At 43.0% G+C, this 18,516-nt stretch overlaps 2 protein-coding genes across 2 annotated transcripts in view; one reads left to right on the forward strand and one right to left on the reverse strand.

The window, feature by feature from the left end:
• Nucleotides 1–866, forward strand: part of sardh (sarcosine dehydrogenase) — a 33,377-nt gene extending 32,511 nt beyond the window's left edge. Inside the window, exon 22 of the mRNA XM_034602140.1 lies at nt 61–866. Coding sequence (XP_034458031.1) covers nt 61–189 — 129 coding nt within the window. The 3' untranslated portion in view covers nt 190–866. The remainder of the gene's footprint in view (nt 1–60) is intronic.
• Nucleotides 867–3,206: 2,340 nt separating this feature from the next.
• Nucleotides 3,207–18,253, reverse strand: dbh (dopamine beta-hydroxylase (dopamine beta-monooxygenase)). Its single transcript, XM_034602147.1, has 12 exons — nt 17,885–18,253; nt 15,571–15,717; nt 13,916–14,173; nt 13,331–13,507; nt 10,101–10,203; nt 8,943–9,109; nt 8,638–8,781; nt 6,579–6,617; nt 5,961–6,020; nt 5,640–5,767; nt 5,128–5,287; nt 3,207–3,451 (listed from the first exon to the last, which is right to left on the reverse strand). The coding sequence occupies exons 1-12, from the start codon at nt 18,251–18,253 to the stop codon at nt 3,338–3,340; spliced, it is 1,866 nt and encodes a 621-aa protein (XP_034458038.1). The 3' UTR covers nt 3,207–3,337.
• Between the last annotated feature and the right edge of the window lie 263 nt (nt 18,254–18,516).

Here is an 18,516-nt window from a genome sequence, read left to right on the forward strand (position 1 = left end):
CCGAAATTAAAATTCCGTCCTCTCTCTCCCTTTCATTCTCTCTCTTCCTGCCTCTATCAGGTGAGTGCTGATTTCATAAAGAGCGGCGACTTCACCCTGGAGAGGATGGGAGTGACGTACAAGGCCAAGGCCCACCTCAAAACTCCATTTGACCCTGAGAACAAACGGGTCAAGGGCATCTATGCTTGAGGACCACAGATGAAAAAAACAAACAAACTGAAAACAAACACATTCTGGTTGGAGGATGAGGCTGAGAGGGGAGCAGCTGATTCTTCTCTTCTCTTTCATGGATGGTCTGAAATCTGTATCGCGGTGTTGAAGAGGTTCTGAATTGAGTCTGTTGTGTCTGAGTGTTTTGTTGTCTTAAAGGTGATTTAAGGTCTCCGCTCCAGGTTATTGATGCCCACTCTGGATTTGTGAGGTTGGTAAATATGTCTTGTTATCTCCTGTAATCAGGCAGCAAACACAGCGGTAATTCTGATTCCCTCCCATGATTATACTGTAGGTGCAATGGTGGCAAGTTCTACATTAACTACACCATCTGCTGGCTTTGTGACTATACCACAGCTAATAGGGCTGAAAGTGACAGATGTGTATGCGTGTATGGAAGCTCATTACTGCCAACATGAGAGAAAAAAGATCCTTTAAGCCAATATAATGAGAAACTTTCACCAAATAATGGTTTAGTATCTTCAAATAAAGAGAAACTTTCTCAAAATCTAATCATAGGGTACGATCATACGTACACGAATGCAGGGGAATTTCACGGGTTCACCAAAGTTGAACTAATTTCTTCCTTTTTGTCCACAATATATTTGATCCTATTATGGTGCTGTAATCTCTCGTATATTTTTCCTGTGAGACCACAGAAAACTATATTAGGGAATACATCAAGTATTCCCAAACTACTACACCGTTGCCCTGCAGGTGTCTGGAGTGAATTACAATGACTGATGTTTGTGTGGATAGAAATGAGTGTTACTTGCTCGTGTGGTGTCTAAATGTGCGGCTGAGTGTTCATCAGAGGTGGAGGAGCAGGTAGAAGAGAAACAGCCCGAGGCGCAGAGAGGAACAACCAGGGACTAAACACAGCTGAGGAAGAATGATGACAGGAAAAGACTTCAGTTAACAAGAAGCAGCTGTTGATGTTAGCATGCTGGTACATTGTACCAAGTTAAAAAACTCCCGTTTGTCTTATTTTCAGTCAAAACCAATACTTTGTGTATCTGCTTCACAGTATTCTCTGTAAACAGATTATATACAGGCTGTGGCTGAGAGTTGAGATTCTTCTGGTTTCCGTTTCTAGTTTGACCAATCCTGTTTGAGCAGGCTTTGATCACCCGCAAGTAAAAGGTCGGCGTGGAGAGCGAAAGAGGCGAGAACGCATATACCAACATGAATCAGCTTTTTAAGTTACCTGCCTTCATGTGCAGGTATTGAGCCAAAATGCCGTCCGGACCTCAAACACCTACAAAAAGTGTGCAGAGAAACATTCGACCCGTGTTTAACTGTAAACAGTGTTTGGCAAATGGAAGATTAAAAGTCTTGCCCCTGAATTTCTGCTGTTTAAACAAGAAGCCTTGAAATATTGGCTGTTGCCTCCAGAGGCGAATCCATCATCAGACGAGAGCCGATGGCCTCGACCTTATTTCCAACAGTATCTTTAAAACTGTGAAGCATCTACGTGGTGTGATCATTAAAAACCACATGAGCCTGATTAGCAAACACTTATCATTTGAAACTATGAGCTTATTAAAGTGGAGCGGTGCTGGGTTCAGTGGGACTGAACTGTAGGTCCGGGGGAAAATCACTTATATTCATTGTGCTGAATCAACAGCCTGAGTCAGTGCAGAAACTCTTTCTATTCTGAACTGTTGGTGCCTTTACATGTGAACTGTTTGTGTTAATAAGTGATAACAAGCTTGCTCCTAATTGCTCCTGTTTCAGTGTCGACAGGAGAAAGTGTGAAAAGAAGAAAACACTAGTTTATCGCCTTGTTAACTGATTCATGTCTTAAATCCTGGTGCTGGTACATGTACAGTAATTAAAGCTATTTTGGTATTTCTTTGTGTTTACATGAGTGTCTTACGAGTCAACTACAAAATGTGCGTCTGTAGATTTTGTTTTGACACTTGATATTTTATTTAATTCTGGATTGCATTTTCCATCTGTGTTTACGTTAACGCTCTTCAGGCCAAAGAAGAACCGACGCTCGTTACACGCGCTGTGTGAACATCAGCTGAAAACAGTGGTAGAAACTAGAGGAAGGCGTCTGTGTGTTTAACTCGCCTCTCAGATGTGTGTGTGTTTCGCACAAAATGTTTACTAATGTGGAATGATTCATGGATTCTGCCCAGACGACCATTAATCACTAGAATGGTTGTTCTCAGGAGTAGCTCAGGTTAATAACAAGATTTATATGGGAAACGTGAAACCTACTGATAAACACTATCACCACTGGTTCTCTACACCACATGTTTCTCCTCGCGCAATTTACTTTCTCTTCTTCCCTCAGTGTGACGGTGATAATAAAAGCGGGGCGAAGTGCAAACAAAATTATTAATTTCCCTTCCCTGAGCTTTTTAAATATGTTTTTTTCGAAATGTTGCATCCTTGTTATTTCTGTCGTGTAACAGTTTGACCACTTTAAAAGACAAACTGATCAGTGGCTGGTTGTGATGACCAGTTACATTATGAACTTAATGTTAATTTAGGGATTGATTCTGTCCGAAGCCATACATGTGTTAATAAATGCCTTTTTAACTGCCAACATTTTTGTGACATTATTGAACACATTAAAAAAATATACAAGGACACACAACAGCATGTAGAAAACGACATTATATATAAAGTTATCTCATGTACAGTATGTATTTGCCATATGTGTATTTATTATGCATTTATTACAGTTATTGACAGTAACAATCTTTCATGTTGGAATAATGTTTGTCATCAGCAGAATCATGGGGAAGGAAAAATAACACAAATGTGAAACATAAGCTAATTAATTTACTTTTACATAATGTTAAATAAGCCAATAGCAATGCTTTACAACACTTCTGTCCATAGCACCAATTTGCTAGTCACACATATATGTCCGTCCCACTTCGATCTGAAATAATGTCCAGCTCCACTGCTGTAAAACATGACACATGAAAATGCACTTTTTCATTAGCTTGTGTGTGCGGACAGTGGGCGTCTTTATAATAAGCATATAAATACAGCATATGTCAGAAAAACCCGATAGAAGCCTGCAGCTATTCCCCCAAACACAGAAATAAAACCGGGACACATTTATCTTGCAACAGGTTTGGGGCCCTCTCCCCCCAGACTGGGCTCACACTGGGGGTGTCAGGGGTCGGCTGGTGGGCAGTGGTCCTCCTTCGCAGGGGTACCGAGGTTTTTCCAGGACCTCCGTCACCACCGGTAAGGGCTGCTTGTCCCACTCTCCCTGGAGAGACACATATATTTACGATGGTTTTGACGTGTGATGTGTTGCTTGGTCCTAAATATTTCAAATAATGACAAAAATAAGCACCGTCCTTGATATTTTCGACGGCTGATTTTATTGAGGCAATTGCGCAGCTGTCGGCGGGCAGTATATCCATCATTGTGCATCTTGAAAAAACACACTCAAGGACACACTTGTGTGGTGTCGAGTGTGTTTTTTATGGGACAACAAAGGCAGCTTCCTCCCCTTTTTTTCACCAGCACCTCTTCCTACATACGTTATTACGTCCAAGGTGATTAATTCCGGTCCAGTGGTTCTCCAGTAAGTCAGTACATTTATGAGTCACTTACACAGATGATAGAATACAACCTTGTTTACGTTGTGCCGTGTTATTTATGGTAATGACTCACTCTGTGTGTTTTTCTGATCATAATGTCTCTGCAGATTTTATGCTCATGCAGCGACAGCGAAAGCAGTCGTGCATCATTAGCCCCCCCGGTGTTGCATTAGATACCTGTTGTACGTGTGTGTGCTTCTGCGTGTTCATAGCTACATTTAGATATCGACATTAGCTGAGAAATCTCAAATCGTTGTGTTGTTCTTCGCGCCTCTCCAGCTCAGCCTCTCTTTATTTGAGTAGGTGGCTGCCTGCTGTTGTTGATTTCCCTGTTGACCCTCACTAGTTTTAGCATCGTACCTTTCTCGTTGTCCTTTCCACCTTTTATATATTATACGTCTCTCAGTATCCCCTCGCAAAAAGTGCCAAACTGTGAATGCTGCATTTTGTCGAGAAAACAAAGACTCAAAGCTGGACGGCTGCATCACTTTAAATTTATTTCAAGCATGATGGATTCCCCCCCCCCAAATATCTTGAAAATGGTTGTGTATACAAAATGCCTTTCAGCGGCGACCCCCTCGCTGTCAGTTTATTTAAAGGCCGCCCACATGGTTGAGCTTAAAGGCCCTGGAAACATTTTCTCTCCAAACTGACTCCGCTCCCACATTAATGCAAAGTTTTTCTGCCAAAACCAGACGGGTATTGGATTCTTCACATGACACATCTCTTGTCCTGTTTCCCTTGTCTGTGCCTGGTCATTTGGAAAAAGTCTCATCATTCTGTGCAGCATTCAGGATTTAGCAATATCTTATCAAAATGTGAGGATGGCTGCTGGAAGGTTTGTGTGTTGCCAGGCCACTGTGAAGATAGTTGATCTGTTTCCCCCCCACCCCACAAACACATTACACATTTAGTAAGTTCCAGAGAAATCCGTATGTGTTTACTCCATCTTTTCAGGGGCTGTGATAAAAACAATAAGTGAAAATGAGTCCTCACAACATACTCATCAGGGTATATAATGATGATATGATATTTATGTATATGAGCACCTGTGTTTTGCCTGATCTTTTATATACTTATTTCCAAACCTAAATCATGTAACATTATGTTTTCTAGTTCTGTCTCGATGGATCAAGCCAAACACTTCCTCGTCTAAGACAGAAGTACACGAACCTGTGTGTGTATGTGAGTGTGTTATGTCTGCTCAGCCTTGTCTGACACTCTTGTCCAACAGATGTCCACTCTTGAACTGGTTTAATTGGGGGCTTGACAGTCCATTGAAGTGTGTGTGAGTGTGTGTATGTGTGGAAGGGGGGGGGGGGGGGGGGGGGGGACTTACAGGAAAGAGGCGTGCGGTCGACTGGTTGCAGTGCATCGAGATGGGGGCCGTGCTGTAAAGGGAGTCGAGCACTTCTCCAGTGAAGGCATCCCACTGTAGCTGAGAATACTGCTCCGTCACACTAACCTCGCCGCACACACACCCATCATTCCCCTGGAACCTGCAGGGAGGATGGGATGGCGTGAGCAGAGGGAGGTTGAAGGAAAGTCGATAGAAGAGGGAGGCAGAGGGAGATTGAGAAAAAGGAAGGAGAGATTGAAAGAAAGCAGTAAGAACAGTCTCACTTTAAATAAAGCATCTGGCTCTCAAGATTAAAAGAAGTAATCACCACTCGGGTCCCTGGGAGTGAAGGATGCAGAGGGGGAGGGATGAATGCTGAAAACAAAAATTGCTTAGTCACAGGGGAGATGGGGAGGAAGATGGGGAAGGAACCGGAGGGAAGGATGGACGAGGTGGCTAAGCAAAGGATGTCAGGGAGAGAGGGAGATTAGGTTTTTGGATGTGTGTGCTACCTGTTAATGAAATTAAAGTATTTCTGCAGGTATCCTGGGTCAACGTGGGTTTTGCAGAGCTCCAGCTGAGTCCGAGGGTAGTAGTGGATGTAGTTGACGCACATTTCATCCATGATGCTGAAACCGCCCTGAGGAGACATGCGAAGGGAAGGTGAAGATGAGGAGGGGGGGCAGATGAGAAGGGAAGGAAATATGGTGAAGATGCAGACGGAGGGAGGAGGATGAAGGAGACGATTCAGGGTTATTCTGTTGTGCTCAGCGCTTCAAGGTGAACTTAAGCATTATGAAAATAGTGCTGTGTAATGATGGTGTGCCGCTCACCACTGTGGGCCCGCTCCTGTCTTCTGTGTTGTAAGTACACTTTGTTATGAGCACGTCGCCCTGCAGGACCGAGCACAAACACACACACACACACACACACATACACACACACACACACACACACACACACACACACACACACACACACACACACACACACACCAGCAGTTCACCATATTGTGAGATCCGACAAAGAAGGCTGCAGATAAATTGAGGTTACTGACAGAGGATTCATTATTTCCAGAGAGCCAGTGGCCAGTTCACTGCTGTTCCACAGAATGTTGCTCTGTGAAGCTCAGCTGCTGCGGTTTTTTATTTTTTTATCTGATCCGTCCGTGGGGAGTTTTTTTCTATATCGCAGCACTGATTTTACAGTCTGTCCCTATTTCAACTCAATTTAAGCACCTCACACAGCAGCAAGGTGTTCTAATGCAATACTTTAAATGCAAAGGGAAAAAATACATCACCACCATTCAGGGGAGCTCGGCGGAGGTTATTGCAGAAAAGTTACAATGTTTTTATTATTGTCTGAAAGTAAAATCTGCACAGAAGAAAAATAAAACAGCTGCTGCCTCTTGTTACTTTCAAAGCAGGCAAAGTCATCAGCTTTATACTTACGGGTAAAACCTTTGTCATCTTCCTTAGAACTCGGATTGTCTGTAAGAAAGAACACAGGTGTAACACATTAAAAGGAAAATATAGAATTTTTTTTTTATATATAAATACTTAAAACGTTGATACATCATCTCCATTTTCTCATTAATCTTGAAAATATTGTGGTTTTGTTCATGTGCTCTGTTCCACATCTGATCCCTCACAACTAAACCTGAGGCCGCAATCTGTGAACTACTGACAGGGATTTGTCGTTAAAGTTTTTCAATAGTCAAAATGGACTTCCTTGTTAGCGCTAGATATATTTATGCTATGCATTTCCCCACGTAGCATTTTAACTGTGTGTGTATTTGGACATTTTGCTTTTAACACATTTATTTCCCACACAGTGAGATGAAACACCGGTTGCTTTTGATGCTTTCCTTGGGTGCAGCTTTCATTAGCTGTGTGTGTGCGTGTCTGTGTGTGTGTATGTGTGTGCGCGTGTGTGTGTAAAGGCCTATTAGCTTTGCTGAAAATGGTTTATGCTCTAATGATACCACACAGGTTCACTCACATTAGTCCGACATCAACGGCAGCTGGAGATTTTATCAGGCGGTCGAGCAGATGTCCTTCTCCTCTTTCACTCTATCTCACACTCTCTCTCTGTAAGTGTGTGTGTGTACCTGCCTTAGGATGTTGTGCATAAACAAAACACAACAGATGTCAACTGCTGTTTCTTAACAATGTTAATAGTTGTTTGGATGTTGTGTAGATGGACAGGGAGGGTTCACGCTTTGTGGATGAACCTGTGATATAATTCTGTGCTGAAGCATAAACTCATGACTCTATGTCTGTATTCGCTTCACTATAGAAGACCTCAAACTTTCTTAATCCTGCCAGGAGGCCTTTGTTTCCATATGTGTTTTCTTATCGTCAACACTTGTATAAAGGTCATATGCAAGAGTTAGTTTCTTATCTCTCATGTTTTCTGACCACAGAGACCAAATTGAGTATTTTAGCCAAAAGGAGAAAGAATGATGCAAATGTGAATGTTGGCAAAGGTGAAATATTCTTCCAAAACCGCTCTATTGATATTCTTATACATATTTCATCTTTCTTAAGGTCAGCTAACGCAAAATTATAAAACCTTCTATGAACTGATCCTACGAACAAGCACCTTTTTGTCTGTGTGGCCAATACTTTCTGTGGCTCATCCATGTGCTCTATATAAACTATTAAATACTGACGGACATGTTCCTTCGTTACGACAAACAGAGGCTCTGTAGTTTCTCCTGCCGAGGAGGTTGTGTTTTCACTCCTGTCCGTTGGTTGGTTGGTTGGTTGGTTTGTTTGTAAGCAGGATTACGCACAAACTTGGTGGACGGATGATTTCTTATCAGCAGTAATTCATGGATCTTGAGGGAAAACAAATCGGGCATATTTCGGGGACCGGTATCTATGAGTGTGTGTAATTTGGTGCAGCTTTCAGTTTGTACCACTCTAGTTTATTCTGAGTCAATATCGTGCACCGTCCATGCTGCCAGAAATACTCACCAAAGCACCGTGCATGTGTACCACTGCACCGCTGAGAGGACACGTTTTAAACACGTTCGTTCATTAGAACCTACAGTGCCCTGCTGTTTGAGGGAATAATTAATTCTATTTATAGACTGATATTATACGTTTTTTTATCGGTCAATTTTAATTATCACATTCACAGGAACCAATGGGCAGACATTGTTGGTTCTGGTGTTTCGAGGGTGTTTCTTGATGATAAGAAAACACGGCATTGTTTTGTTTTTGTGTAGCTCGACTTCTTTACTGCTAAAAACTACAATAACAGTGCCTTTGCTCAAGTCATGAATAATATAAAAACACCTCGTCTATAACAAAAACACCACCGACCTTCAAGAATTTGCTCGTAATATTCAGCGTATTCTAGTTATAGAAGCCACAGGAAGGAAATCGATGCAGCAGTTCATTTCAGGCGCTGTTCATCCCCTCTCTAATATAAGATGCTTTACACAAAAGTAGATCTGTGCACCGAGCTCCTCTGGGTGAGCTGAGCTGTGCTGCTGCTCACCTGGTAGTGTGTACTGAAGTGCTGGTCTTCCTGCACCACCTCCAGCTCTTTGCCTCCCCTCACCAAGACCGTCCGCACCCCACGCCCCGCCAGGTGGGTGTGCAGCTGGGACGCAAATATATAGATTCCTCCTGAAGGCAAAGCCTGAACAGACAAACAGAGAAAACAGTCTTTTTTCCTCTGCCAAGCTCCAACCAAGACGTTTGTGCTCCAGAGACACAAAACTTCAAATACGAGGCACCGCAGCTGAAATGTTTATGCGACATTTGAACCATAAACGATGCGATGAGATTATGTATACGTACTGCCTGGGTGCACTTGGAGGTGCAGTACCCGCTGAGGTAGAAGGAGTGCTGTTTGGGTGGGATAGCCATGATCGGAGTATAAACCAGACCAAGCTCCATGATCCCTGCGTCAAACCGCCTCAGGCTGGGGGTGTAATGCAACCGTATCCCTGATGAGTCACGACGGCCTGCGTGCACATTATCATGGAATATTAAAATGCAGTCTGTTTCTTAGTGGATCGTGTAAAAATATATGACAGAGTGAAACCAGGCGATGAATAAACGAAAATAAACATGCAAACTGGGGTGAATCGGTTTATCTCGGGGGCAAGTTTAGATTTTTTAAAGATAGAATGAAGAAACATTTCAGAAAGTGTGTAATATGTCTTCTCCATCTGCTGCTGGTCAGCCCACATGCATCTGGTATTTAATTTATGTAGAGAAATACAGCGAATACAGAATGTGTAATGTCTACACAGGCCAAAATATCACTGGAGTCTGTCAATATTCCTAAAGCATTAAGGGGTGAATTTGATCATGTTTTTTAAAACGTTATTGAGGTTGACATTTTTAAATTGAGAAGGAGCCCCGGTGACCTGGAGGTTAAATAAGCACCGCCCCCGTTGGAGTCAAGCTGGAGAACTTAGTTAAACGTCTTCTGTCATTTTCCTCATTTCATCTCTTGAACACATTATAAATGTCTCAGAAAACAAATTTCAATCGATCACAGAGCGATTTGCTGTTGCTATTCTTGGGGCTTGTTTTTCAGAGTCAATGATCTTTTGTTGCCTCGGCTCGGAGCCTCTTTGAAGACAAGCAGACACACAGAATCTTACCAGAAAAACAACAAAACTCTGAAACAAGAGAGATGTGCAGAGGATTGGAAGATGGTATGGAGGAGATGTGCATACTGTAAGGTCAGATCAGGACGAGACGAGTCTGTAGTGGGTTTTTTCCACCCGACATCAAAAGGTATATCTGTAAAAATTTTAAATGAATCGCTCTGTTGAAGAGAAGCCCGGGGCTCCTCGGGTGAGAGACTCCTGCTGCTTCTGTATGTGTTAGTAAGAAAGAGTGAGCTGAAGACGGAGCGCATGTCTGTGTGTGTGTGTGTGTGTGTGTGTGTGTGTGTGTGTGTGTGTGTGTGTGTGTGTGTGTTTACACGTGTACTGTATGTACCAGATATAAGGAGAGGGTTGTGATAATGAACCTCCAGACGAAGAAACCTTGAGGATCCTGGTCCACCCATAGGCATCCCTGCATCAGGAGGGTAGTAAAAAGCCTGCAAGTGCACAGACACACACACACACACACACACACACACACACACATATAAATTCAGGACACACACAATTCATTAATCCTCTCATTCATGCGGAGTTGCTTTGAAGTTGTAGCAAAGGCTGTTCAAATATCTTACAGATGATTCAGGGCCGTGGAGTGAAAACCTTTTTAGATTTCATATCCTCCTTCTGATGACGTGTGGCTTGTTGTTAGGAGACATGTTACATTTAAGAGAGGGGAAGCCACTTGTCGGGTTTGACAGATGTTCGGATGTTCAGAAAATCTGCAGCGGAAATGTGGATTTCTAACTTTTTGGTCCACTTTTCTGTTGTGTGTATATTAGAAGCTGATTCGTGGAGATAAGCAGCAGGTGATGCTAAGTCTTGTATTAGCTCAGGCAACGTTGTGGCCACAGGAAACAACATAGGCCCAATGTTTTCATCCGTTGCCTGGACAGTAAGTTTGAATGATATCCATGTCGTGGATTATAAGACTGAAAATTAGATTTCAAAGTGATTATGATTCAGCAAACTAACGTTTTAAATCACTTTATTCTCCACATCAATTATTTACATCAAATTAGTTTGAGACCATTTGGGAATCAATGTTTATCAATGATTTCTATGTCGTGAAAACTTTGTATTCTAGTATCTGCACCCACCCTGTGGGACATTGATTGAATTTGTGAGGTACGTTTTCTTTTTCCTCGTCTTTCACTCCTTGGATTCAGATTTTTTTTTTCTGCTTATCAAAGCAAGAAAATCATTTTTGCGTCACCGCCGTCCCCCTGGGTGTCAAACCTCCCGCGCTGTTTATCGAGGAATCTTGATTTGATCCTGGTTCACCGCCTGTTTCTGAGAGAGGCCAATCTTAAGACTCTACTCATGATACCGTGTGTGATGGAAGAAAGAATTGATTTATTTAATCTCGCTTTAATATGAAATAGTGAAATCCTCAGAGACTCGCGTTCTCCCTGCTCACACACACACACACACACACACACACACACACACACACACACACACACACACACACACACACACACACACACACACACACACACACTGCTTTTCTTCTGGTGCCGGCCTCTGTCTTTGCATTCTGTCAGCGTCCTTTATTATTGTTTCTCTCCTCCTTCAAACATCCTCAACTCTGCTCTCCCCTTCCTCCGTTGTTTCCACGCCGGCCACGTTTCCCCTCTGATGCGGTGCCGCGGAGAATAAAACAACACTATTAAGAGGTGATGAAAGAGGCCTGAATATTTCCCACCTAATCTTGTCTTCGCAGCTCACAGCTCACAGAAGGCATCTTTACTTGTTTGTGTTCGGCCGGCAGATAATCCAATCGGAGTGGGGCCCGGCTGGCTGTGATAGAAGCAGCGTGCCGAGCAGAGAAATATGGTGACAGGCTCGCCGTTCCCTGTCCTCTTTGCTTTATGCGACTAGCGGGCGGCCTGCTGCTCGCCCGGTCAGCCGGCTGGTCGGTGGCCCGGTGACTGGCTGTGATTTAAAGCCTGATGTGTGACTGACTGAATGGATGAACAGGTGCTCGTCTCCAGTCGGGAGCTCGTAACTGTCCGACCCTAAAAGACGACCTTGTACATTGTCTATCCGAGCAGCTCGTTACAACCCATAGTTACTGTTTGGCGGCTGAGGAAATTATGACAGGAGGAGAGGAGGAAGTCAGAGGACATTTTTATACAGCTGTAGTTCAAAATGATAGTAACCTAACCATGGTAAAATAACTATGACCTTTCTCTAATCCACACCAAACAGGGAGCTTGTAACCGTGTGTTCATTATTGTAACCAACAATGACAAAGGTCTGGTTCGCCTGTTGAGGCCTTAATTCCTGAAACACTCATATACTTAAATATTCTCCCTATACAGATACATGTATAATTAAAATAAAATACATGCTACTAATCTTTGATTATATTTAGCAATGTTTTCTCCCCTGTCCGTTTGTTTGTTTGTTTGTTTGTTTGTTTGTTTGTTTGTTTGTTGGTTGGTTGGTTTGTTACCTCCGCCAAGGTGGTTATGTTTTCAGCCCTGTCCGTTTGTTTGTTGGTTGCTTTGTATGTTTGTTTTCGATTACTCAAAGACATCGGATGTGCTCCGGGTCACGGAAGAACCCAGTACAAGATGTTTTTTTCAATATTTTCCCTGTTTGCAGCTTGATTTCATTTAAGGGGACTGTTGGGCCTTGGCGGAGATAAGCGCTCTACTGAGTGTCATTCTAGTTTGTTTGTTTGTTTGTCAGCAGGATTATGCAAAAACTGCTCAATGGATTTCCATGACACTTGATGGAAGAATGGGACGTGAGCCAACAAAGAATCCATCAAGTTTAGCTTTTTTCCGCTTTCTTTAACATTCTTGATATTTAGGGAATTGATTCAGATCCAAATAGAAATCTGGATCCTGCAAATTGAAATGTGGCTTCATTTTGGTGTTTTCAGCAGCTGTACAGTGACAAATGTGACAAAAAGCCTGTAACAATCACTATGTGTAGCTGAGATAATGTGGATTGAGAATGGAATTAACAGTTTATATGTATATTTAATAGTTTTAGACATATGTCCAAATGAACATGGTTGATTTGGTGCCTTGGCAGAGGTTTGCGCTCTACTGTGTGTTTTATTCGATTTTGTCTCTGTGGACCTAGTGTTTGGTTGATCAACTATCTGTTCGGCAGAAAGAATGCGGCCACGATGAAGCCTTTTGTTCATTGCAACCTCTGTACGTGCGTATCTGGATTCATTCATGTGTATGTGAGTGTCCATGCGAGCAAGTATTTGAGAATCTGCATGTGATTGTGCTTCCCACACGCAGACTGTCTCCAGGCTCTTAATAAACTTGTGCCACGTGTGGGATCAATGTTTCCTGCTCACACATCGTCGAGCAGATATTACTCTCGTAGGAGTTTTTGTTTATCTCTTATAATAGATTCGAGGACTGGACCAGAATCAAGCTTCATCCCAAGCCCCTCTCTTTCAATTAGACTCTCTGGTCTGCACACAGTAAACCTGCATGGCATTTGTGTGTTTGTCTGCGTGATAGTCTGAGTCCTCGTGAAGACAGTAGTATGAGAGGACGTGTGCGGTTGTCTGTCTGTTTCCCATCATACCTCAGCACCCATGGCCCATGCAGCCAGCACGTGGCGGCAGGAGTTGAGCTTGCCCGGCTTCATCTTGTCATCACAGTCGCCGCTGTACTCGGGAACATCGGGGACATCCGGGGAACATTCAAACACCTCCATGTGATGCACAATGGCCTCGTTACCTGGAGTTACCATTGACTCATACTGACAGAAACACACACACACACACAGGAAGAGAGAGAGAGACAAGTGAATAAGAGAAAGTCGTGTTGTTTTATGTGTTTTTACCACCACTCCTACAAGCTGAGGCAGTTACAGGCTTGTAAATAGAAATTAACAATCACTAATTGGTTATATAATTTATAACATGCTGATGTTTCATGCTGGATCTGTTCTGTAAATATACCACCTTAGCTCCTTGGTGAAAAACTACAGATGTGAGTTAACGTGTTAGAATTTGATCCATGTTCCTTCTGTGTAACCGTGACACTGCAGCTCATGTTTTTCTTTCCACCCAGCTGGGAAACACGGAGCAGTGAGAGCTGCCTGCGCTCCACCTCCATCTAAAACACCCGCTCTAAATATACTCCATGTTCATTATGACGTTCGCACCATGACAATGTGGTTCTTGGGCATGTTCTCCGGCAGCTTCTGGATGAAGCACCAGTAGGTGGTCTCCTGGTTTGGTATGAGGACATTTGGGGACAGGACATCCAGCGTCTGCAGGCCTGGGGGCAGGGTGGGGTCCAGGGTGTCGGGGCGCAGCATCAGCACCCTCTGAATCCCCGTGTGGATGCGGGACAGGTTCAGCTGCTCCAGTGAGGCGAGCGGTTTATCCAGGAAGCCATAGATGACGTGCACGGTTCCCTCCTGTCCAGAAACAATAAGGAGAGAGAGGATGTTTGATGGATACAAAGCAGGGACGTGCATTTCAAACTAATAGATTTTTTATTAACAGAGAGAACTTATTGTGTTGTCATAGCAATGAGCATCGGTTTTGTGTCTGCAACTTGGCGGCCTGACACGGTGCCATGGAAACCATAATTATGATAACGGATGCTCCAGTGGAAATTGTGCTGATCATTCCGACTCTGTGAGTATGTCATGTCCGCACCTGAAACCACGAGCTCTGCACGCACAGGGGCCTCATCGCTTGTTTATACGCACCAAATACAGCAGATACAATAGACACGCACCTTCTCACTCACACATGGGAACCCGTAGAGTTTACATACGCTGTGTTGATCTTCAGACTGCACACAAACCAACACACTCTTTTCCTCCATCTTTATCTGACTGTCAAGCTCAGTCGGTTCAGGACTGACAGACCCGATTTCTCAACTTGAGGCCGTAGGGGTAATTTCCCAGACTGCATCCTGGGTCGTGTGATTCTGTTTTGGAGCAGTTTCCTGCTTTGTTTTGTGTCACGCACCTTTTTCCTTCCGATTCAGATCCACACCTCCTCGCCTCATGTGCGTCTGATGTGTTGCACCTGTGTCCTCTGCCTCTGTATTTACTCTCTGTGCTATCTCCCCTCGGTGCCAGTTCATCTCTGTTCCCTGCCACTGACATTGTATTTTTGTTCTTTTGTCTTTAACATTTTCTCGTTTTTTGACCCTAGCCTCTGCCTATAGCTTTTTATGGATTTGTCTGACTGCTCTCTTGTGTGCTGGAGGTTTTCACTGTTGTTTTTGTCAACCTGGCTGCAGCTTGAGTCATGCTTTTGAATTCCAGGCATAGCATACAAACATAGCATGCATAGGACTTTTAAAGTGCTTTACATGTAAAATTAATAAAACAAATAAAGCAGAACATTAAGCAGAAAGATAGAAACAAATAAACAAAACTACAGGATTCTTATTGCAGTGAAGTATCTGCTGCCTAATGTTTAAAAAAAGAAAGAGCTAATTCCTTCTGTTAGGATGTCCTGCACATCATCATCATTTTATAGGATTCTTCAGTCATCAAGTCCAGTGCCGTGTTTGCTCTACAGCAGTTTTACAGCTCAAACGAGAGGAGCAAACTTAACGTGAGAATAGAGGAGCAAAGTCACAGCTATATCAGATATACGTCTTTTTGTTGTCAGAATAACTTAGAGCCATTATTTGTTCACTCTTTGCAAAGTAAATATGTTTTTAAAAAGTGGATTTTGTTGAATAGAGAGAAACAGAGGCCAACCCAAATATTCCTGAGCAATGCACACTGCAGAACTTGAGTGAACAAGTCCAAGAAATCATCTATATTCAGTCATAGTCACACACACACACCTCGATGAGGTAGTCTCTGGGATCACAGGTGCTGAACGGCCGTTTGAAGAGCAGGTAGAATCCGTCAGGTTTCTGTTTGGCTTCGAGCAGCTCGTAGTCCTGCTGGCTGTCCAAAGAAACGCGACCCTCGCTGTCGCTCCACGCATCCTACGGGAAAAGACACACATGCTATGAAAAAAATCAAACAGGTCATGAGGTCGATATTAGACGGTGGTCAGTCCTCTCTCGAACAGCTCGATTACACAGGTCAAATAAATGTCACCTGACCAAAGATATTGTTTGTTCATTTTAAAACAAGTAGAAATTGACACTGTTTAATTTGGCCAGTTTGTCAGTGGTTCGTGATACGAGTTGTAGAGAGAACGCAGAGTGTGAAACCTTCCCAACCCGGTGCAGAAGATTCGTCTTCTCTGCCAGGAGGCTTTGAAACAGCTCAGCCCTTCTGCTTCTGTTCTGTTTTATCACATTCATATCTGTCCAGAATAGCACCTGAGATCTGTATTTCTGTCTCCCTCTCTTTCCCTCTTATGTAACTGTTCTGCACAAACTGCAAAGATTTTGAAGGTAACAATTTTGAAAATACATACAGACTGTATATATATATATATAAAAAGAAAAAGATGTGGGCAGTATGTGTTATGCGTGTTACATGCCCATGTGGAGAATACATAAATTACAACCTCAGTAGATAGAACTGAGAGACAGTGACCATATTAATTTTAAAAAATGGCACATTCTACAAGCTGTCCTTCTTGTAGGAGGGAATTTCATGCCAAAAGATTCTTGGTTTGTCTTATTTAAAATGCTAAGGGCCCATTAGCTTCAGATAAACTACAGAAGACCTTTTCACTCACCACCTGCACCGTGGACTCTCCCCTATACCCTGTCTCTTGATTTCAGTTGGATTTTCACGATTAATATTTTGAGATACAGGTTAAAAAATGTGGAGTCATCCTCTCCAACCCGCACCAGCTTGTTATTTCTAGTCCAGGTCCTGAGCTGGAGTTTTTATTTCAGCTGCAAATCCTGCAGCGCATGACCTCCTGAGAAATGATCAGCATGTCTCGTGTTTTACTGTGGAATCTATTGGTTCTCTCTATAAATACTTAATATTGATGTAAATGTGTCACTCTAATATGAGAAAGGAAGAGAACAAATACTATATTTATATTTCTGGTTAAATCCTATGACACATAATGCAAGAATTCAAGTCGTCGGAGAATTCAGTTGGTGTTCCACAGAGCATATCTAAAACGTTCCTGGCTTTGTGTGTGCGTGTGTGTGTGTGTGTGTGTGTGTGTGTGTGTGTGTGTGTGTGTGTGTGTGTGTGTGTGTGTGTGTGTGTGTGTTAATCTAATTTTACCTTTGATTGTTATAGGTGACTATTAAAATGGTAATACTTAAAAATATGCTGAAAAGCTTCAAAATAAAGCTGAAAATAAAACTAAATTTCTAAAAAAAATAGAATTTAGTGGAGGAATTACTGTACTTGATTAGAGATTTAAATATAGTTGCCTTGTTAACATGTTGTCTCTATGGGAAGTGTTTCATTCACAATGTTATACTATTGGGTATTTAGCTGCATGTATTAAAATACTGTGAAGGCCTATATGTGCACAGAGAGCAGGAGCAGTGACGGCACACATTCTATATACATATTATACAAGGTCTCTTTACCTGCATTGAATTTGTATTCACTGAGCTTTCTGCTTCTCCTTCATTTCCACATTATCCTATCGCAACACTCAAACAATGGGTAGAAATGCAAATGAAAAACAAGGTAAATTGGATTTTTGTTTTAAGATAAAGGTTTTTTCCAGAAAAAAATTATCAGCAATTTTCAGGAAAATGTATTTGGATTTATTCTGAAAGGCCGCGGCCTGTATCTGGCATTTTTACTCATCTTAATCAGCACAGGATACAATTTTGATATGCTAATGTGTGCTAATGATTCCCAGATGAACTTCAGCTATTTGTGCAGTCTGACTGATTTTCAATTAGCAGGGCCCGATAACATCCTTTAGCGACTACGTATGTGATCACGAAGCGAGCCGCTCGCCGGCTCCTCGGGCAAAGACACCAATCTCACGCCTCGGGGACCACAGACAGACGAGGAACGGCGAGAAAAGAGAATCCTCTGCTTCTTAAAGACTCTCATGTAATCCCTGCTCATTTATGAATTTCACAAATGAACAAAGAGAGAAGTTTAGAGATTGTAAGAAGTCTTTTTTACACTCTCGGTTTAGAAACTTGACACTGAGGTGAATCTTGCGTCAGTCAGACTCACAGACCTACAGACAAAAGGCTTGCTTACCCCAAAGAAGCTCTTGGTCCCAGAGTCCCACAGCACCACCAGGTCGGCGTTGGTCAGCTCCCCGCGGTCGGACATCCCCAGCACCACGCCATACCTGAGCTCTGCAACCTTCAGCGCCATGAACACCTCCTGTGTGGCATAGCTGATGTTCCAGGACAGCTGGAGCTCCCCGCGCGGGTCAAGGGGCACATGGAAGGGCATGGGCAGAGGTGGCAGAGGGGTAGAGGAGCTCGGTTTGAGGTCGGACACGTTAACGGCGTTGGTGGGAGCCTGGTAAGAAGCCACCAAGATGACCATGAGGGCAGCCAGGGCGGTGAAGTACATGACGGTGATGTCCTGGAGGCGAAGGTTCCTGCTGAGGATTCTCATTCCCCCAATGACGGAGCTCAATCTGCTTCAATGAGCATGTGGTGAACAAAACAACTTTCCAGAATGTATTTGGGGTTCAATCCAAAGTTGTGAGGAAAAGAACAACGCTGTAGTTCTGTATCTGCTCTGCGAACTCACTGGTTCTAACCTTGTCAGCTCCGCTCTCCTTTTTCAGCCACAGCAGACTCAGTATCTTCTCCCGTAGTGATCAAGTGAGGTTTACTCTTTTCTTCTCATGTTTTCTATCCTCTCAGGCCGTCATT

Source organism: Hippoglossus hippoglossus, chromosome 12 (genome assembly GCF_009819705.1).
Source record: "Hippoglossus hippoglossus isolate fHipHip1 chromosome 12, fHipHip1.pri, whole genome shotgun sequence".
NCBI classification, from domain to species: Eukaryota; Metazoa; Chordata; class Actinopteri; order Pleuronectiformes; family Pleuronectidae; genus Hippoglossus; species Hippoglossus hippoglossus.

Bases quoted from the DNA above. Each gene is read 5' to 3' on its own strand.
- dbh (XM_034602147.1), bottom strand. From the start codon at position 18,253: ATGAGAATCCTCAGCAGGAACCTTCGCCTCCAGGACATCACCGTCATG. The intron at 13,508-13,915 runs GTGCGAACGTCA...TGTTTCTGTCAG, and splicing joins CCAAGAACCACATTGTCATG to TATGAGTCAATGGTAACTCC. The intron at 6,618-8,637 runs GTGAGCAGCAGC...TCTTTCTTACAG, and splicing joins ACTTCAGTACACACTACCAG to ACAATCCGAGTTCTAAGGAA.